We start from the raw sequence: 20,923 nt of genomic DNA, 5'->3' as shown, positions 1-20,923 counted from the left end.
CTGCTGGGATTAAAGGCATGCGCAACCACGCCCGGCCCGATTTATAAATTTCTAATGTCCACTCATGTTCATTATGTAATATTTGTCTAGCTTGTTTGCCTTTTAAGTTTTAGCTATTTGGATAATGAACTAAGGAATTTAAAAAAAAAAAAAAAACTTCAATGGCCTATAATGGTGCACATATAATGGTCTACAGAGTGAGTTCCAAGACAGCCAGGGCTATACGGAGAAACCCTGTCTTGAAAAACCAAAAAAAAAAAAAGATGATTCAGTAAAATTGTAATTCTCTCTGTGGACTGTATCTATGATTAAAAGCTTTATTTTGATACTAGAAGTGCTTCAATACAAAATTGTGACTTTAAGGGCTAAACCTAAAGTCCTAATTGTATGAAAGCTGCTAAGTCATTGTAAACTCTAAGGATAATTAAGAAATCCAAGGTGATAATCAGTCACCTATAATTAATCAAATCCTTTAATGTGTTCAGAACTATACTTGCAGTCATGCTAAGTTCTAATGCTATTAATTACAGGAATAGCTTTATTTAGCCTCCTATATACGTTTTAGTTAAATCTAAAACAAGTCATTAGAAACAAGCAAAGCTTGACTATTTAGATATACTTCAGACAGGTAGTCTTCAAACACTTCAGAGATCTCCAGAATGTAGTATTTAAGGAGGTTTAACAAAAAAAGCTTTTCATGATAGAGAGACACATCAGTTCCTGGCAGTACCCCTAATCAACTCCAAAGATAATGGCTACAGAGGCACCTATATCTGTACCTTGCTTTAAATGGGGCAAAGCTGGCCATTGAGCAAAACCTACCCTATATTCAACTGCGGACAGTACACTGTCCAAATTGTGGACAAGTAGGCCACTGGGGAATTGACTGCCTCAATTTGCTAGACAAGGTAGGAGAGTTCCCCGGAGGTCCTACTCTACGGGAAGATCCATTGGATCTTTTGGGTCAAAAACTCTTGTATCTCTCCACCTACCACAGAGGAACCTAGCATTCCAGGTATCAGATAAAGTCTCTATCACTTTCAATAAGTTCAGAAGCTGTTTGGTCTGTACTTCTGGTTTACTCAAGTGAACTTCACCCTTCTCACATCTCGCTGACGCACCAGGTCATTGATAGATTTGTCAGTTTCACAGCAGCAAGGAAGGCTTCAGCTGCCTTCTCAGTCATCTTCCTGTGTAAAAATCAGGCCACAGGCCTCACTCTCCTAGAGCTGTTACTATCTTTGTCTAGAAACAGTTTACCATGTTACCAGACTCAGAGAAGAGATAAACTCAAAAACCAGATTTCAATGTAAACTTTTACTGTTCCTTCATTTAAAGGAACCCCACTTTACAGCTGCTGTGGCTTGTCGTAAATAATTGCATAGGAAAATGGTGTAGAGTTTATATGTAAGGTCTGAGAATATGAAAGCTTACGTTGTGAGGGTCTAAGAAAGTGTTTTAGGGTCTAAGGAGGTGTTGTGAGGTATGTACATTCAAGCCATAACTTAAGGTTAGTAAATGCAGGTTATGAAGGTTGAAGCTTAAGTGGTGATAAAGAAAGTGATTTGATGTATATAAATTGACTGAAAAATGCTTCAGACTTCTTTGTCTCACTGGGCTACTAGAAGACTTCAAAACCAGAGTTTTAACATTAGACAGTGGAATTCTGAAAACTAACTGTGGCAAAATACTACTATTTTTATAGTCACAAGCTCAAGTTTTTACATTTCCTTTGGTTGTCTTCTAAGTCTAGACTCAAAGGTACTTGTGCTAAGAGCTTCTGTCTGGTTTGTAAAGTCAGGCACTTTCACAGTTTGTATTCATACTGAAAATAAAGACCAAGTGAGGTTTTGTTCCCTCTGCTCAAATAAAGGTTTCTGTCTTTCCCTGAGCTCTCCTAAAAGAATCTTGATGCTTTTAACCAAAAATTATTTCTGAAGCTCCCACTGTGACACAAAGATGTGAGTCTATGTCCTTTTCTACAATGTGGGTTTCAGTACAGATTACAAACAATGGTAATGCTAGAATGTCTAAGACTTATCTCTTTGAAAACAAAAAAAAAAAAAAAAACACTTCAGATTTAGGGAATCAACTTGAATCCACCCCTCATGAGTCAAATGGACTCCAGATAAGCACCCCTGTTATTCAACAATGTAAGGTTCCCCCACCTATTACCTATTTCTGAGAGTGAGATTCTTCCCCATTTCCCTGGTCTTGGGACTCCCCTCCTCCAACTACCAGGGCCCTGGGCCTAAAAGTTTCAAATGTACACCTAAGGAAAAAAAAAAGTTTTTACCCTAGATTCCTCAACTTTATCTTCTGGCCCACAGATAGATATAGATATATTTCAGTATCCTCCAAGTCCAGGTGTTGCCTCAAAATTTGCATCCTGAACAGCTTCAAGTGGTTAGCCCCAGCTGGTTCACTCGGCTTCAACTAGGCCTATACATCTTAGCTCCAGATGGTCCCACGGAGCCCCGACAGTGAGTGAAGCAACCAGCTCTCCCAGCACTTGGCCAGCATCCCAGTTTTCTTGGATCCCCAAAGGTGTTGTTGCCTCCAGACAGCAGAAAGCCATCTAAAGAATGCAATCCCCTCTTCCCACCTCACCATCATCCCTTTCTAGTTCCTCATTTTTACAATATACAAAAAGGAAACAGGATGCTAATGACCAAGCATTCCCACTGGCCTGCCCTTGGTGTCCTAGGAGCAGCTTAAATCCTCACCTGCCACTGCCCTGCGGGCCAGTTGTGCCAGGTATTGTAGATAAAAAGGGCTGCCAATCACCCCTATCTTTCTGCCATCTTGAGTGTAACTCTTTGACCTCTATTGTCAATTTCTCTCTCTCTCTCTCTCTCTCTCTCTCTCTCTCTCTCTCTCTCTCTCTCTCTCTCTCTTTCCCTCTCTGTTCCTATCTTTCTGCCTCTAGCTCTCCCTCTTGTCCCCACTCTGAGTCACCCTCTCACTCTCTCCTTCCCCAATAAGCTTATTTCTCAAGGGTACACCCTGGCACGGCCCACCAAAGGTACCCCAATGCCCTCTTTGCATTTTATCTTATCACTGTCAATGTCTTTAAAAGCCTAAAGCAATAAATGTTGCCACAAGCCCCCTGTAGTTTTTCAATAAAGCACATTTTATGTGTATATATAAACTTTTGGCATCCGCATCATCAGCGAATCACTACCACTCATGGCTTGATAAGCTAATGGAATTCAGGAACAATATTAAGAGTCTGGATCTACAGCATGTGGCTGTACTATACCTTTAATCCCATCACTTGATGACCAGAGCAAAATAAATCTCTGTGAGTTCCAGGCCAGCCTGGTTACGTACCTTTAATGCCATCATTCAATGCTATACAGTGACCATAGGTAGGTAGGTAGGTAGGTAGGTAGGTAGGTAGGTAGGTATGCAAGTACATTGATAAATACATAGGTACAAAAATGTATAAATACAAAAATATATAGATCCTGAATCTATGATGTATCAACATTTCTCATTGAATTTCTCACTAGTACAGTTCCTAGTGCAATGCAGAGCAAGACTCACTTGTTCATTTGTTTATCAAGTCTATTAAGTATTTAAAAACAATAACAAAAAATGCTTTGTGGGAAAGAAGCAGATCTTTGGCTCTTTACAGAGAGTGTATTCTGAAGGATACTGGATACTTGTGGAATAAATTCAGAAGGCTCTGTCGAGTGAAGAAAGGTGAAAGTGTAGAAAGGAGACAAGTGACAGTTACCAGCTTTTATCTTCGAGGCTTTCTATGGAATATTGTTCAGAAAACAGCTTTCAGCATTCAGAGTTCAAACTGTCTTCCATCATACAGTCACTAGCACATCTCCCTAAAGGCCAGCCCTCAAATTTCCACATCATACACCACTGAGATAATGACCTAGGACAAATCCAGTGCCCAAATGGCTGTTGTTTTCTCGAAGTGATGATTATTAAGCCAAGTGACACAAGTAACGAAAGAGCCATAAAGATTCAGGATCTCAAAAAGCCCAAAGGAGGGCAAGACATATACACCTTAATCCCAGCATACAGTAGGAGGGAGAAACAGGCTATCTCTCAGATACAGAATATCCAGAGCTACAAAGTTGCAGACCAGCCTAGGCTATGAATAGGTCCATTTTAAAAAGGGGGGTAGGGAAGTAGGGAAGTGGGTAGGGAGCAAACTAAGCAAGCTATAAAATGTATGATAAAACCCCGTTACCCTTTGAAGACTGGGAAATCAGTTAATTTTTGAGTTACAACATTGGTTCTGTCCTTCAGAAATGGTTCACAATTGCAGAGTAAACACATCTGAAACTACAAATTTTACCTTTAATTTACAAGATTACTGTAACCATGCACCAAGGATCTAGATGACCATAATTTGCTTAGTCTAATTTCCATGAAAGAAATTATTGCATGCTTATGGTCGGTGCGATGAAAATTTAGGAGCCCTGGCACTTCACATATGAAACTGATGCACAATTTGGAAAAAGCGCTACAGCTCTATTTTTGGAAGATGGGTGGCTCTAAGAAGAGCCTTTAAAGTGGTTGTGTGGATGACAAATCCTTAAGCCCTCTCGCCACGTATACGGCGAGCCAGCTGGATGTCCTTGGGCATGATGGTGACACGTTTGGCATGGATGGCGCACAGGTTGGTGTCCTCAAACAGACCCACAAGGTAGGCCTCGCTCGCCTCCTGCAGAGCCATGACGGCCGAGCTCTGGAAGCGCAGGTCTGCTTGTGGACGTTGTACATCGTGGTGCGCACTAGGCTCCGCACCACGATGTACAACGTCCACAAGCAGGCTTGGCGTGGATGGCGCACAGGTTGGTGTCCTCAAACAGACCCACAAGGTAGGCCTCGCAGGCCTCCTGCAGAGCCATGACGGCCGAGCTCTGGAAGCGCAGGTCGGTCTTGAAGTCCTGCGCGATCTCGCGCACCAGGCGCTGGAACGGCAGCTTGCGGATCAGCAGCTCGGTCGACTTCTGGTAGCGCCGGATCTCGCGCAGCGCCACGGTGCCGGGACGGTAGCGGTGGGGCTTCTTCACGCCGCCGGTGGCCGGGGCGCTCTTGCGGGCGGCCTTGGTGGCCAGCTGCTTGCGCGGAGCCTTGCCGCCGGTGGACTTGCGAGCGGTCTGCTTAGTACGAGCCATCGCAACTTATGGTAGGAAGAAATGAGATAGCTAAGCACCGCACCCGTGGCCTTTAAGTACGTTTGCGTTCGCGCACGCGCAACACAGGTACCCGCTCTCGTACTCCTCCTCCCCACAGAGAAGCACCCTGATAGGCTTGTCTGCTTTTCAAGAGTCCCGCGCAGTAGTACTATTGGCTGAGGAGTTCAGGTGGTGATTGGTTAACTCCTGCACACTGCTAAGATGGACTGCTACACTCTAATATTTTAGTCTGGCACACCGAAGCTTTCTTAAATTTGTCTCCACCCTTGAATCAAGCCACTTAAAGAACATGAGGCAAAGAAGTTTTTACTTTGAAATGTCATGACCCTAGAGATTGAGAAACCATTCTGGAAAATGTTCTCTACCAGTCTTTGGTTTTATTTTTCTGCTTCTTGTGCCTAGACTGCAATGTGATCAAGGTTATTTCTCAGCCCGTGAAATGAGCCAATCCAAGCCAGATTAGAATATATCAAAGGGGAGTTTATTGGGAAACTGCATTTGGGTAACTTCCCTGGCCCCAAGGTCTGAAGCCAGTCAAATCAAGAGGTGGCAACCAGAGAGGAAGGAGACCAGGTTGGCTATATGTAAAATATGCAGCTAGGTCCTTTCTACCTTGACTCAGAAATCGAACTACGTTCTTCCTCAACACAGGAATGTTTAAAGTGACACAAGTCAGCAGTAATGTAACAGGAACTACGAATCAAGTAGCCTCTGAATGTTGGAACATTGTAAAGGATCACCTAAAAACTTCCTTAAGACCCTTTGTATTTTCTCCCAATCCCGAACATCTGCAGCCTCTCCAGTACAATACTAAAACGATGTAAAGTACTGCAAGAGCTAAATTCCGTGCAAAAGTTTATCTACATGTTTGTTGTATATTCAGTATTTCTCTACGTGAGCAAGACAAGTTGCCTAAGAATTAACGCAGCATCAGAATTATAGTTTTGTGCTTGAAACGTTAACATAAGTTTGTTTGCCACAAGCTAGATAAAACGTGTTACTAGACTCCTGTATGAACAAGTGGTGGCTCTGAAAAGAGCCTTTGGGTTTGTTTTTTTTAATGCTCCGCTCACTGACTTACTTTCCCTTGGGCTTGTGATGGCTCTCGGTCTTCTTGGGCAGCAGCACGGCCTGGATGTTGGGCAGGACGCCGCCCTGCGCGATGGTCACGCGGCCCAGCAGCTTGTTGAGCTCTTCGTCGTTGCGGATGGCCAGCTGCAGGTGGCGCGGGATGATGCGCGTCTTCTTGTTGTCGCGGGCCGCGTTGCCCGCCAGCTCCAAGATCTCGGCGGTCAGGTACTCCAGCACGGCCGCCAGGTACACCGGGGCGCCGGCGCCCACGCGCTCCGAGTAGTTGCCCTTTCGGAGCAGGCGGTGCACGCGGCCCACAGGGAACTGCAGGCCCGCCCGGGAGGAGCGGGTCTTGGCCTTGGCGCGAGCCTTGCCTCCTTGTTTGCCACGACCAGACATTGTAAATGCCTTGCTGTCAGGATCTGTTCAGCGAATAGTGAAGCAGACACAGCAGCATACTTATACTCAACGCCTGGCGCGAAAATGGAGCAGTCTCATTGGCTACACATAGAGTTTTACCTAAACCAATGGTATCGAGAATATGAAAAATTCTTGTTTTGATTGGATGATTAACGCATGACGTTTGCAGACTCTAAAAGGATAACCTCAGCTTTGTTTAAATAGCAACAAGGGCTACGACCATTCCATCTCTTTTTTCTTGGTGTTCTTATCTCTTCACTATGCCTGAGCCCGCCAAGTCCGCTCCCGCCCCGAAGAAGGGCTCCAAGAAGGCCGTGACCAAGGCCCAGAAGAAGGACGGCAAGAAGCGCAAGCGCAGCCGCAAGGAGAGCTACTCGGTGTACGTGTACAAGGTGCTGAAGCAAGTGCACCCCGACACGGGCATCTCCTCCAAGGCCATGGGCATCATGAACTCGTTCGTGAACGACATCTTCGAGCGCATTGCGGGCGAGGCGTCCCGCCTGGCGCANTACAACAAGCGCTCGACCATCACGTCCCGGGAGATCCAGACGGCCGTGCGCCTGCTGCTNCCCGGGGAGCTGGCCAAGCATGCCGTGTCGGAGGGCACCAAGGCTGTCACCAAGTACACCAGCTCTAAGTGAGTTCGTTTAACTCACACTCCTAACCTAACCCAAAGGCTCTTTTCAGAGCCACTCAAGACTTCATAATTAGAGCTTTAATGCTAATTTAGTAACCGCTGGGGAAATAACTACCGTCACATCTACAGGATTATGTGTAGGAGTACTTAAGATTCAGTTTTCTGAGTATGGAATACACACAATGTCCCATCACCAATATTTTCTGTGTGGTCCACTTAATGATTTTTATTTTTAGGAGAGGGTCCTAGAAACCCTGACTTAAAAATGGAAGAGCAAAAGCCTAAGAAATCTATGGTTTGCCACCAGTGACTTTTTACTCCTGCAGGTTTTAAGTGGATTGTTCTTTATGGCATTTGGTGACTAGTCTGAAACAGCTCACTCTCTGGATACAATGTATCCTGCTTAGTAAACTTTCAAGTTTTCCCTTGTACCAGGTTATCAGCGACTTGAAACACAATAGGAGATTCTCTGGGTGCAATTACTGTAAGGTCTCAACTGTTTATTAATTTCAGGAATTATGCAGTAATTACAGTGTATCTTCTATTTAGGATTAGGAGAGCTCCCAGAGGGAATAATTCACAACTGCTGCATTCAGTATAATAACAGTCTGTCGCTGAGACAAGTCTCTAACTTATGGCTTTAATGAGGGTCTGGACTGGCAGCTTTGCTAAATCCTGGGTCAAAGTTCTTCAACTGGTCCTGTGAACAATATTTTTCTAGCAGTTCAACTTCCTTTCATGTTTGGGGATATCCTAGATCCTATCTATACCTCTAAAAGTGTTCCCCTCAGCCTCCACCTAAGGCATTTACAGGACTCCACTGACTTACTAGATCTAACAATTCATTAAGAAAAGACTAAATAAAAGGGAAAACTTGCTCCTATGTGAGACACTAGCATCTGGGTAGTATTCAGCCTAGTATTTAAGAAGGCTGAAGAATATATTTAAAATTATACAGAGAACTGTTGGTTTTAATTTTAATATTTTTTTCTTAAAGAGTTATTTTTAAGTTGTGCATGTCTTTCTGTGTGTATGGATCCTCTGGAACTGAAGCTACCTGGGGGTGTGAGCCATCCAAATAGGTAATGAGCACTGAACTCTAGTCCTGCAAAAGCAGTAAACTCTTAACTACCATTAAGGCACCTCTAGCTCCAACCTTCAATATTTTTAATATTGCTCATAGTCCCATTTTTGGTCAAATAAAAATTAAAATTAAAATTGTCTAAGGGTAGACCTTAAACCTGCAAAACCATACACAGAATCTAACTACTTTTCACAGCCCAGACCACTGATCCAAAGCAATGGCCTCCGCAAACTGAATAGCGGTAGCAGCCTCCTTACTAGTTTTCCTTGACACTAGTTTTCATCAAACATCTATATTCATTGTTTTGAAATTTAACTCAGATCGTGCCTGTTTTCAGCTCAAACCCCTACAGTAGTTCCCACCTCAACGAGAGCAAACTCCAATAAAATGAACAAGGAACCCTTCACTCACACATTAAGAGCACTGGCTGCTTTTCCAGGGCACCCGGGGCCCATCCCAGCACATACATGGTGGCTCACTACTGCCCGTTTCAGGGGATGCAGCACCCTCTTCTAGCCCTCTTGAGCACATGGTGCACAAACACCCATAAACATTTAAATTATTCGTACTTATAAATTCCAGAACTCAGAACAGTTGCTGACACGTGTTGTGTTCAGATTACTCTTTTCAAGCCTCAGATTTGTTTTTTTTCTTCAAACAACTTAACCTCCAGTAGTATATGATACTTTTCACTTACCCACAGAAACCCTAATCTTTAAAAGTAAAGATGAGAAACAGGAGGTGCTGGGGAGGCCTTTAATCCCAACACTCGGAAGGCAGAGGCATATCTTGAGGTCGAGGCCAGCCTGGTCAACAGAGTCCAAGGGCATCCAGAGCTACCCAGAGAAACACGGTCTCAAAAAAGAAAAAACAAAAAACAAAAATGGTGGTAGTGGTATCATGATAACGAGAAACAGTCAGAAGGCTGAGCAATGAGGAACAGTATTTCTGCAAAAACCTGTTAAGCTGAGTTGGATCCCTGGGTGGAAGGAGACACAAAATCCTGTAAACTGTTGATTCACTCAGTAACACACACACACACACACACACACAGAGTAAATGTTAAATAAACATCACATTAACACCCTGAATGTCCTTGATTTCATAGTATAACCATACAAGTGGATTGCTGGCCATGAAGAAAAGCATCTTTTCTGTCGAGTTTTTCTTTTGACTTTTTTAAGGAATCAAGACATTTGGCCCCACACTTTCGGTGTACAATACTCTCAAATCTTATCACTCCTGGCTGAAACCAAATTCAGATTTTGATTATTTAAACATCCATCATGGGTGCACTCCTACATGTTAACAATCGGGACGTTCCCATAAAGTTGCATATTAGAAATACCAATTTTTTTATACTTTATCTAATGCCCCAACCTTAATGAACCATTCCTTTTAGTAAACTCCTGTCCAACACCATGAGTACCAGAAAAGCCAACACCGCATGGGTCTCCGGGACACGCAAGTCTTTGTAGCCGGATTTCCGCAGTCTGCGCAGACGCTCCAAGCACAGAAACAACCAACCATCGTCGGTGCTGTGCACTCAGGCCCGCCCCCACGCTCTTGTTCCCAGCTGCGCAACCGCTAGCTCTGGCGCTTTGTCCTTGCAACCTGCACCAAAGACACCTTATACTTCTAGTTCCAAATAAGTGCACATTCCCCGAATATAACTTAATTGTCAACCTGGCTTGTAAATACCCTAGTGAGTCGAATAACATACGTACTAAACACTGCTAACCTTGCATAAAACGTTAGATTAAATGTTCGCTCTTTTAATAGGAAAATGTGGGCGGCCCTGAAAAGGGCCTTTGGTTTTCTGAGGTCAAAAGCGAGACTCGCTTAACCGCCGAAGCCGTAGAGGGTGCGGCCCTGGCGCTTGAGCGCGTAGACCACGTCCATGGCGGTGACGGTCTTGCGCTTGGCGTGCTCCGTGTAGGTGACGGCGTCGCGGATCACGTTCTCCAGGAACACCTTCAGCACACCGCGGGTCTCCTCGTAGATGAGGCCGGAGATGCGCTTCACTCCTCCGCGCCGGGCCAGGCGGCGGATGGCGGGCTTGGTGATGCCCTGGATGTTGTCACGCAGAACTTTACGGTGGCGCTTGGCGCCGCCTTTTCCAAGACCCTTACCACCTTTACCACGCCCAGACATGGTGAAGCTGCTGAAGAAGAAACCTCAACAGAGTGGAAGGCACAGGCACATTCCTTATATGCAGTGTTTTCGGACCTGATTGAAGACTGAAACCTCGTACACTCGCCCCGCCCCTGGCATGGTTCATGGCTAATGACGTCACCAACGTTCGTTGTTCTATCTCCTTGAGCTGGGTCCTTTGTCCCCCAAACTGGACTTCCCGGCCATTTTAACTAGTTCAGACTAAACTATTTCTTTAACAATGCATATTTGTCACTTGTAACAAATTTAGAAAGACAGGAGATCTTTGGTGAGCCAAGCGATCACAAATGCTGGTGTGGAGGTCTCGCTTCCTATGTTTTTATTTCCTGCTGTAAAGGACTAAACACTGGAGAAAATAGCACCATTTCTTCCACTATCTCGACTTCAAGACAAACCTGATCCCAAACTCTTCGCGTAGGTAAATGCGTGGTTGGTCACTAAGACGCGCTGTATTGTTTTCTCCTTTGTCGAATTACTAGTATGTTAATGTTTGCTAATCTAGTCCACATTTTGCTTTCTCTTTGATTCATTAGCGACATTATTCCCAACAAATAGCAGCCTTTTTGTAGACAAAATTAGAAGGTGCCTTCCTGAAAGCCTTTGTATGAAGTAGAGCATCAGCAACTGTAAATAAAGTTAAGTATAATATTATGAGACGCTATCCTCTAGTAGCAGAGTGGCGCAGCGGAAGCGTGCTGGGCCCATAACCCAGAGGTCGATGGATCGAAACCATCCTCTGCTATCTGGATTTTTTTCTTCTAAGTTAAGTTCGTGAAGTCAAATCGATCTCTGCAAAATGGAACTGAAATTTTTTCATGGACGCTCAAGTGGGAACTCGTGTTCTCTTGGTAATAAGTCAGATTTATTTTGGCTTATTATCTTTGCCCAATAAAGCCTAAAAATCACTAAACGAAGGCGAATACAAGGTAAGGGTGGAAGAACAGGGATCAGTTTCTCCTATACATAGTTCATAAAGCCTTATTTTTCAAGGGTCTGGTGGTAGAAATACATTGGTCAGTCCCTATAGATATTCTTTGCGATTACTAGAGGCTTAATCTTGACAGCAATAGGTAGTGTTTTGATAAAAGTGTGTGTAGTTAAGGGAAGATATGGGGTCTTCAGTTGAAGTCTGACTGAGAAAACCACTTCTGCAACCAACATTAGTCTCCACTTTCACAAAGATAAATCTTTGCTAAGCCATTGCTATTCTCTACGCTTATTTTTCAAGTTTTGTACTCACTGTCTTTTTAATTTCTCTCACAGTAAGGATTCCTGTTCAAATTTTATATATCACATACTGTCCTAGAAGTTAAAACAGAAAAAACACAGTAAGTAGCCTAGCATCAATACAGGTATTTTGGATTGCTTTGTTTTGAGTGACCTTGAAATGCTCCTCTTGCCTCTACCAACAAGCTTTACTGTGTCGTTTTAAAATAGTTCTTTATATGACCCAGCACAAGGGAAGGCCTGGGCCAAGTAGTGGGAGTGGGTGGGTAGGGGAGCAGGGGCGGGGGGGGGGGGGTATAGGGAACTTTCCGGATAGCATTTGAAATGTAAATAAAGAAAATAATAATAATAAAACAAATAAATAAAAAAGAAATATGAGCTATAATAAAATTGAAAAGTAATTAGGAAAAGAAAAAATAAATAAATAAAATAGTTCTTTGCTTTAGACCAAAAAAAAAAAAAAAGTGATTTTTTTTTTTTTTTCTTTTTAAGAACTACTTTGTGAGCTTCGAGAATAAAACCAATTGTTGATCTCAGCCCCATAACCACCCAACAGTTCAGTGACTTGGGGAAGTCCTTCCATAACTACATGAGTGTGAAGTTAGGATTACAGGAAAGACTACAATACCGGGAAAGACTGTCACAAAGATGAAGACTGGAGCAGGCTCTTTTGTCCTCTCCTCCGCGGTGTCAGAATTCATCACTCCAGCTGAGAGCCACAGGAGTGTGTATCAGCTATGCCAGTCTAGTAATGTCTGTTGAACAGGAGTCCAAATAGCTCTAGGGAACTGGTTGCCTGGTGACCACATGCTTACTGGTCATAAATTAAACACTACATTAAGTATCCTACCAGCATGGGTCACAGTCACTCCCTGCTTCAAGGATGTAGAATAAAATTACTCCCCAGGAGCTCTGTGGATATTCCCGGATTGTCCTTTTTAGTGTATGGCTAAGGGTCATTACCATGACCCTTAATTTCACAGAACTAGACATTAAATTGAGAAGTTCTGCTCCCATATCCTTGCCCCAGTGTTATGGGGTGTACAACCACTGGGGAAACCATACAGTCAACCTGATTATAATTACAAAGTGCAATACATACAATCTCTGAGCTAACTGTGAGATCGCCATGAAGGAAGGCTATGGGAAGAAGAGTTTCAAGGGAGAAAATAACAAGACCCTTAGTATCCATACAAGCAAGCAAAAACTGTTCTGTTCTGGTTAAGCCAACTCAAAGCCATGTTTGGGTATCTATCTGTGTAAGCCAGTTACAGAAGCAAAAAAAAAAGTTAGTCATATGGTAACAAACAGTCACACGGGGCTCTTCAGTTTTAGAGAGGGTCACTGAGTCAGAGTTACTGAGACTTATCTTCCAGGGACTGGAGTTTAAGGCAAACAGCTAGATGGATGCCCAGCATAAAATAGTTTCTTTAGCCATCACACTGACATTTATAGACCAGGCAAAGGGGTGGATTTTGCCAAGAAACTTAAGTAAGTAAGTGATTGCTAGGCAGCCAAGAAAAGCATTCTAGGCAAAAGAAACAAATGGAGGTGCACATGAGAGTAAAACACTCACGCCTAACTACAAAGATTCAGTGTGAGAGAGGAGGCGGTTCCAAAAAGAGAATGGGTTGCATGCAGACCATCTCTTCAACCAATGGAAATGTCATGAAACGGTAGGACACAAGACACCTAATGTAGGCTCTATGGGATTGTTTCAATGTGCATGTTTGGAGCTATCTATATTAAAACTATGCAAGAGTGACCATCTTAAAATGGTCATCTCTACATAAATATTTCATACAGACTTAGCCAAACCTCTTAAACACACACCCACACTACAGCCTCCCAAATGCTCCTCCATCCCACTCAGCAAGAGCTATGGGGATGGCTGTTTGCTGGTTCTGCAGTTCTTTTATTTAAATGTAATTATATCATTTCCTCCTCCCTCCTTGCCCTCCAACTCCTCCCGTACACACCTTCTCAATCCCTATGATATTCATGACCTCTATTATTAGCATCATTACAAATATATGCATGTACATAAATACAACCTGCCTAGTCCATTTAGTTAACACTTTTGTTTTGTTTTTTGTTGTTTTTTGTTTGTTTGTTTGTTTTGCAACAGCAGAAATAAAAGTCTTGAAAACTAATAAGTCAATCAACAATTCTCACCAGCTGTGCCACCATTTCCCATGGTGGGTAAGCCACACAATGCCATCTGAGCATCCAAGCTGCTTTTCAAGAAATCTCCAATTCCAGGAATAAAGAGAACATCATTCTGTTGTGGAGTGTTCATCAGAGAAGACTTCTCGGACATGGGTTTTAGCCAATAGAAAGTCTTTCTTAGCTGACCAATGACTACACTGTGTGTTCCAGATCACGGTGTAGCACTGAGTCTTTCTCAGGGTTGAGCCTTTAAGCACAAAATTCATGTCCCAAGTTGACATACTTCAGTTATCAAGAACAGTAAGCCAGAAGCAGAACTACCGAAGCCAGAAAACAAGGGTGGTACTTTTAGGGACTCTCCCGGAACTATGGACTTTGATGGGTTGAGTTTTTGTTTTAGTTTTGACAGGTGGTGCCACCTACTGCATACAGCCTGAATGGCAGTCAATTAGGGAGTCAGTTGTGCTAAGGTCTTAGGGCCTGTTACATTCCAAAGTTGCAGAACCAAAGAATGTGTCTGTGAGAACAAAGCTCACCTGGTAGTTGATTGTGGGACGCCAGAACAAACGTGTGTAAAGAATTCGTGTTTCTATTTCATTCTTCCTATTTTCCAGATGTTATTCTACTGACAGGAAAGAAAGGCTGTGTAAAAGGCCCCCTTTCTGAACCATAGTAATTGCTTTTTAGTAATCATGAAAGCATCATGACTTCATGAATGTTTCTTTTTTAAAATTATTATAATACCAAATTTTATTCATAAATTAAGTGTAAAACATGATAATAGTCAAAATTATTCACATTCCTAACTTTGAGTCTTTTCACTTCTTAATGAAAGCTAATTTACGAGTAGCAATTAATGACCTTGGTCCTGTCAAGACGCCAGAGGATCCCCCTAAAACGTACTGTTTTCTTTTTTAAATGAACAGTATGTACCTTGAAAAGTGCTGTGGCATCAAGTTATAAGAATCAACGAAAGTAGGAAAACATGTGAGGATGGCTTTGTCATGCCATGGGGTCTGTAAGAAATGAGTTTATGAATGATGAGCATTAATAAGGAATCAGTTCTCAGTCTATGCAAACTACTTGCTTAACCATGAATTACAATACCGAAATAACTCGGTCCCAGTTTTTTCTAAATCTGACTATGTGGCCTCAAATAATCCGTAGGATCTCCTGGCGTGGACTGCATTTTTTTTTTTTTTTTTTTTTTTAAATAATGTGCAGAGCCCAGCAGTTTCTTTTGCTTCCTAAATGATCTGGTCAAGAACAGCTTCTGTGACCACGTGGCCTAACGGATAAGGCGTCTGACTTCGGATCAGAAGATTGAGGGTTCGAATCCCTTCGTGGTTACTTCACTCTTTTGTCTTTTGTTTTTTTTCTCTGATCTCTGTAAGTTAAATTGTAACGTCCGATCGAAAACTAAAATAAGACCCTCATTTTCCAGGTTTTCCGAAATTCTTGCTTGCTTCGGTCAAAGGGAAAGGGGAAACCATTTTCGACGCCTTAAAGCAGTGGTCCTCAACCTTCCTAATATTGCGACCCTTTAATACAGTTCTTCATATTGTGGTGATCCCCAACTATAAAATTATTTCGTTACTACTTCATAACTGTAATTTTCCTACTGTTATAAATCTTAATGTAAATATCCTGATATGCAAAATATTTGATATCCAGTCCCAGTCCGGGGGTCGCGACCCCCGGGTTGAGAAACACTGCGAAGAACTGTGTTCGAGAAAGACAAGAATCAACTGAAATGAGGCCTCCGGGTATCTTGAACTGTCAGATTCTCCCAGGTTTAGGCTGTGGGGCTCTGGGCCTCAGTTTTGATGGGCTGAATAATCCACACCCCTGCATTGTTGTTGTGCTTTGAGATAGTGGCCTCCTGTCTGTACTATGCACTCAGGCCTGCCGTATCACGCCTGGCAGAAATGGGATCCAAGAAAATAAAGACATGCGTGAACCAAAGTATTCCCTCTTTTCTTCTCCTCCTATTGCACAGAAAGAAAAGGCATGTACCAACCAGGAAAACTGAAAAGTAGAACGATCTCCGACACCCTGAGTGTTCAGTGGTCAATAGATGCTAAAAATTTATCCCCAATTCAGAAAATAAAGTATTTACACCCTTTGATAAATATGTGAGACGTGTTGCTTTAAGGTGGGGGTTCAGAAACACACATGCTCTGAAGCTCTTTAGAGATGCATGGAAAGTGAATGAATGGGAAGGGGGAGGTAAGAGAAGAAGGAAAAAGAGGAAGGGAGAAGGGAAGGCAGTAAAAAGAAAGGTGGGAGGGAAGGAAACAAGAGGATGTGGGGAGAGGAGAGTGGGAAAGGGACGAAGGAACGGCAAACAAGCCATCATCAATTGTTTGATAGTACCAATGTAAAATAGTAGCACTAACTAATAGCAAAATGTCCTAAACACAGACCCATCCCATCCCATCCCATCCCATCCCATCCCATCCCACCCCGACTCCATATGATGACCACTACTTGCCCACATATAGCTATAGTCTTACATTATTGTTTCAGCTAGATAAAAATAACCAGGCTATCCAAGAATAGTTTCTTTTTTTATTATTAGATGTTTTCTTTATTTACATTTCAAATGCTATCCCGAAAGTTCCCTATACCCTCCCCCCACCCTGCTCCCCTGCCCACCCACCAAGAATAGTTTCTGAACCAACTGATTCACATTACATTTTACCTCCGTTGTACTAAACCACTAAATTCCATTTTGCCTAACTGAAGGCATGTTTCTGTTGGTCATTGTTTTATTGCTAAGAAGAAAATAATTAGATCAAGAGAAATGTTCAGTAAAAGGTCAGACAGGGACCAGATTCCATCTCCCATACCATAGGATCCTTCAACCACATGCCTTGGTGTTCACGCAAGAAAAATGGAAACTGCTGCTGAATATCTACGAAGATCGTCCCTAGCTTCCAAAATTCCAGGCTTTTGTGGGCCCTTTTGTGGGCATCATTCTCACAGTTCACATAGTCAAGCAGTGCTTCAGCTCAGCCACATGAGGGCGCCAGAGAGCCACCAAATTCTTATCCATAATCAACAATTTTGACCAGTTTTTTTCCTTGGCAGATCTGCAAACCAAATCCCAGATTCAGGGCCTTGCTCATGTAAGCAAGTTGCTCATAAATTTAAAACAAATGAGTCATCTTTCTTCCATGTAACACTTGCCTTTGATCCACCACTAACTAAACCAGAGCAAGAGCAGGTGGGTTAAACATTTGAACACACATGCTTTGCAAGACACAACTGCAGCAATCTTTTCCAATTTATTATTTGTTTAACATTACTATACTTTCATTTACTTGGGAGAAATAGAGAACTAAAAGACAATATTCGATGTTTTTTAAAGATAAACGGGAAAAAAAATAAATATTTACTGGCTTTACCAGCCTTTTCACTGGTGGTTTTTCTATACATACAACATACAGTTGTACCTTTCTGTGTTATAAATTTTAATAGTCTAATAGTCTTTTATTTACCATAATGCATATAACCAATCTCTTATTACATTACAGTTATAAGCAGTGCTGCATTATACATTCCTACAGTCAGAAAATATATGCACATTGCAATGACACATTTAGAGGTTGCCCCAATCGGATCTACTATAGGAAGAAGAAATGATGGACGCATACAGAAAAGCTGGCATGTCGCTGGTTGTGCTCTCTGATGAGAGGCACGAAGAGCAACCAGGAAAAAAAAAAATGGATTTGTTGGATATAACTGGGGGAAAAAGGGCAGGCAGGTTAATCTTCTTTTGTTAAAAAGTTTCTGTAAGGGAGCAGTGTTAGGCTGTAAAAATCTGGAGGGAGCTGTGGCTAATAGTTTCTGCATGCAATTAGCTAAAGGGAAATCTTGACCAAGGGAAGGTTTTTCCAGACCTCAGAGCTCAATCAAGGAAGACTTAGCTACTCCCATGGATATGAGGTTTTGGAGTCTTTGACATAGCTGTATTCTTATCAGTGATGCACATTTGCTAGATTTTCATCTAACCCCGTACCACTTTCCCTGTGTCCTTTATAGAAAACTTACAGACACAGACCCCTGAGCACTCTTTCCTTCACATGGTCCATTGTCACCCTCTATAGTATGTATTTTTAACCTGTATTATCACTTGCTTCTGAATAAAGTCCCCTTTAGTTTAAAGAGTGAGATGTTCTGAATAAAATAAACTGATATAAGCAGCGTAATTTCTACATTCAAAAGGATATATAATGTCAAGGCTGGCTTGAAACTCAAGGGTGATCCTCCTGCCTCAGTCTCCCAAATGCTGGGATGACGAGTGTTAGCCACCAGACCAGGCTTTAAGTTTCTGATGTAAATTGTCAATAATATTCTGGGAAAACACATCTAATTTACATTTCTTCCAAGAGTGAAATTCATTTTGGGGCAGGTAAATGCCAAACTATTTATGATACTCATTTCTATTTTTAAAAATAATTTAGGATCTGGGCATTTTTTTTTCTCCATGGTAAAGCATTTACCCATCACTAAATGAAGTCCTGCGGTCGATCCCCAGCAATAACAAAAGAGAGAAACAAACAATTACTCAGACATGGCTAGTTGTGTATATTGCATGATACATGCTAACACCATAAGCACTCAGCAGTGTCCATTATAACAGGAAGTGATGTGTTCCTGCTCCACCTCAGTGGTGGATCTTCAGTGCTGGAACTAAATCTAGTATAAAGCACCAGATATTCAATCTTCAATTGAATGGGTGCTGTGGTTATCAGAGCTATATTCAGTTCTGTCACTGAGAAGAATCAAAGTGCAAACACATAGAGTTGTAGCAAGCATCTCTCTCTCACTCTCTCCCATCTCTCCCCCCTCCCCTCTCTCTCTCTATAGATATAGATATAGATATAGATATAGATATAGATATAGATATAGATATATCCCTTCCTCCCTCCACCTCCCTCTTTCCCTCTTTATGTAGACTGGGCCTGGCCTGGAATTCCCTATGTAGGCAAGGATGCTCTGGAATTTCTAATCTACCTCCTTCTACTCACCAAGTGCTGGGATTACAGGCAGACACCACTGTCCACTATGCCTGGCTTTTCTCAAGATGGAAGGCTCAGAAAGGCAAACCTGTCCCCACATCCACCTCCCTATTTTCTAACACACTTAGATACAATTAAAAGCATCACTCAGGTATTACTATAAGAGTGACAGTGCCCTAGATACATTACACCTAGAGAAAGTTCCAATCCCCTAAATCCCTCCAGACACACACACACACACACACACACACAATGTCTATAAGCATTTATTTTATAAATATGATACATGTTCGGTATTTGTAAAACTTAAAAGATAAAGAGAAAAAGTGCAGGGAAGGCCAGGATGTGACTGCTCAGGTGTTCCTAACATCAAGCATCTCAGGGACAGAGCACAGTGTCCACGTTATTCAGGATCCTGCTTCCAATCTGAATAGTCGCCTTCTACCCTTGTCTATAAAAGAGACAAATGACGAAGAGAAGAAACATTTTCAGAGACCATCTTCGTTAGTGATCCCCACCAATTTTGTGCACAACATTTTGCTGCAAAAGCAGGTAAGCAATGTTTTTCTGGGTTTCTGGTGTGCTAAAATTAAGAAATAAGTGTAAGAATGTGGAAAGGAGAAGTAGACACTGGAATGCCTAAGACAATCTCCAATTACAATACAGCAACGCTTTCTGTCAGAGGAAATTCAAAGCAAAGAAGGACTATTGGCAAGTTTTTTGCCAGAGAAGAGCAGAAGGAATGCCATACCTAGAAACAGGAATGGAGAGAAACAAGTCCTAAAAGGTAAAGTCAGGAAACAGTGAAAGGCGGAAGGGGGTGTAGATATGCGGGGGAGACTGTAAGGAAAGACAACCCCGTATCTATAAACCGGCGTGAACTCTCAAAAATGCGAAACTGAGTCAATCGAGAGGTACATGACGACAAAAGGGAGAATAAATTTGTTACTGAAAAGAAAGAGGGAAAAAATCTACCATACAAGCTGCAAGGAAATGGCAACACGGATTTTAAGTTTAAAATGCACAGATGTTCTTCACCGCCCGGCGCTAAAACCTCAGGCTCATAGAGCCAAGAGTGAACCAAACGACGAGGATGGGATTCGAACCCACGCGTGCAGAGCACAATGGATTAGCAGTCCATCGCCTTAACCACTCGGCCACCTCGTCATACCTACTGTAAGCTTGGGATATGTTTTTATGTTGTGTACCTGTTAATGAGCCGAGTCGGGGAAAATTAATTTGAGTTTGGGGATTTTTTTTTTTTTTTTGAAGAGGAGAATTACATTAGTTTAATTTGGCTTATTAATTAGACGGTTTAATTAGTCTCATCACTTTATCGCATCTGTCATTAATGAAACCAAAGCCTTTGCTGTCTATAAATGCACCCCTCCCCCCCTTATTTTGATCAGAGAAAAAGAAAGAAAGAAATAAACAAACTGCTGGGAAGAAGTGGATCTGGATAAAGCCACAGCAGGAGAAATGAATAAGGAAGACCGTTTATGATGACTCTCGTTTTAAAACGAAGATTGGATTTTGTCTTTTTTTTTTTTTTTGTGGCCGTGCATATTAATTATATCATCATTAGAGTTATGATGCATCTCTTTTTACTTCCAATATAAATAAATGCCTGCCTTGCGGCATAATCCTAGACTCCAAGGATCCCAGGTGGGATATGTTAAATTATTATTGGGTCTTAACAGACCGTGGACTTTGAGACACAGAATTGCCGGGATATACGAGCAATTTGTTTTGTTTAGTTTAAAATCCGAGAACTTTGTTTTGTTTAGTTTATAGAGAAAAATTTGACAAAACTAGTCATTTGGTATTTCCTCTTGATATATTCCTTATTGATGTCTGTTTCTACACCAAACCAAGCAAAGATCACCAAGAACACATCTGCAGTCAGATGAGTTGGAATTGTTGCTCTGCAAGTTAAGAGCAC

General features: G+C 42.2%; 4 protein-coding genes and 3 non-coding genes across 7 annotated transcripts in view; 3 read left to right on the top strand and 4 right to left on the bottom strand.

The window, feature by feature from the left end:
• Positions 1-6,327, bottom strand: part of LOC110334292 (histone H3-like centromeric protein CSE4) — a 9,417-nt gene extending 3,090 nt beyond the window's left edge. The window contains exons 1-3 of the mRNA XM_029547683.1: positions 6,253-6,327; positions 4,869-5,155; positions 4,582-4,693 (exon numbers count right to left, since the gene is read on the bottom strand). Of these exons, the coding sequence (XP_029403543.1) occupies positions 4,582-4,693; positions 4,869-5,150 (394 nt within the window). The 5' untranslated portion in view covers positions 5,151-5,155; positions 6,253-6,327. The remainder of the gene's footprint in view (positions 1-4,581; positions 4,694-4,868; positions 5,156-6,252) is intronic.
• On the bottom strand, positions 6,218-6,656 carry LOC110333945 (histone H2A type 1-F). Its single transcript, XM_021215733.2, has one exon. The coding sequence runs from the start codon at positions 6,639-6,641 to the stop codon at positions 6,249-6,251; it is 393 nt and encodes a 130-aa protein (XP_021071392.1). The 5' UTR covers positions 6,642-6,656; the 3' UTR covers positions 6,218-6,248.
• Positions 6,657-6,914: 258 nt separating this feature from the next.
• LOC110333939 (histone H2B type 1-like) lies at positions 6,915-7,344 on the top strand. The gene has a single exon (XM_021215727.2). It carries the CDS (start codon positions 6,923-6,925, stop codon positions 7,301-7,303), a length of 381 nt encoding a protein of 126 aa, XP_021071386.1. The 5' UTR covers positions 6,915-6,922; the 3' UTR covers positions 7,304-7,344.
• Positions 7,345-10,131: 2,787 nt separating this feature from the next.
• LOC110333943 (histone H4) lies at positions 10,132-10,596 on the bottom strand. The gene has a single exon (XM_021215731.1). It carries the CDS (start codon positions 10,535-10,537, stop codon positions 10,226-10,228), a length of 312 nt encoding a protein of 103 aa, XP_021071390.1. The 5' UTR covers positions 10,538-10,596; the 3' UTR covers positions 10,132-10,225.
• Positions 10,597-11,228: 632 nt separating this feature from the next.
• On the top strand, positions 11,229-11,300 carry Trnam-cau. Its single transcript has one exon. It is a non-coding gene; the product is annotated as a tRNA-Met (tRNA).
• A 3,931-nt stretch (positions 11,301-15,231) lies between these two features.
• Positions 15,232-15,304, top strand: Trnar-ucg. Its single transcript has one exon. It is a non-coding gene; the product is annotated as a tRNA-Arg (tRNA).
• Positions 15,305-20,066: 4,762 nt separating this feature from the next.
• Positions 20,067-20,148, bottom strand: Trnas-gcu. Its single transcript has one exon. It is a non-coding gene; the product is annotated as a tRNA-Ser (tRNA).
• Positions 20,149-20,923: the final 775 nt, after the last annotated feature.

Source organism: Mus pahari, chromosome 16, assembly GCF_900095145.1.
Source record: "Mus pahari chromosome 16, PAHARI_EIJ_v1.1, whole genome shotgun sequence".
NCBI classification, from domain to species: Eukaryota; Metazoa; Chordata; class Mammalia; order Rodentia; family Muridae; genus Mus; species Mus pahari.
The sequence above is the reverse complement of the archived record's forward strand: the minus strand, read 5'-3'. Positions and strand labels throughout refer to the sequence as shown.

What these genes read in the sequence shown, in the direction of transcription:
- LOC110333945 (XM_021215733.2), bottom strand. Translation starts at nt 6,641, where the DNA reads ATGTCTGGTCGTGGCAAACAAGGAGGCAAGGCTCGCGCCAAGGCCAAG.
- LOC110333943 (XM_021215731.1), bottom strand. Translation starts at nt 10,537, where the DNA reads ATGTCTGGGCGTGGTAAAGGTGGTAAGGGTCTTGGAAAAGGCGGCGCC.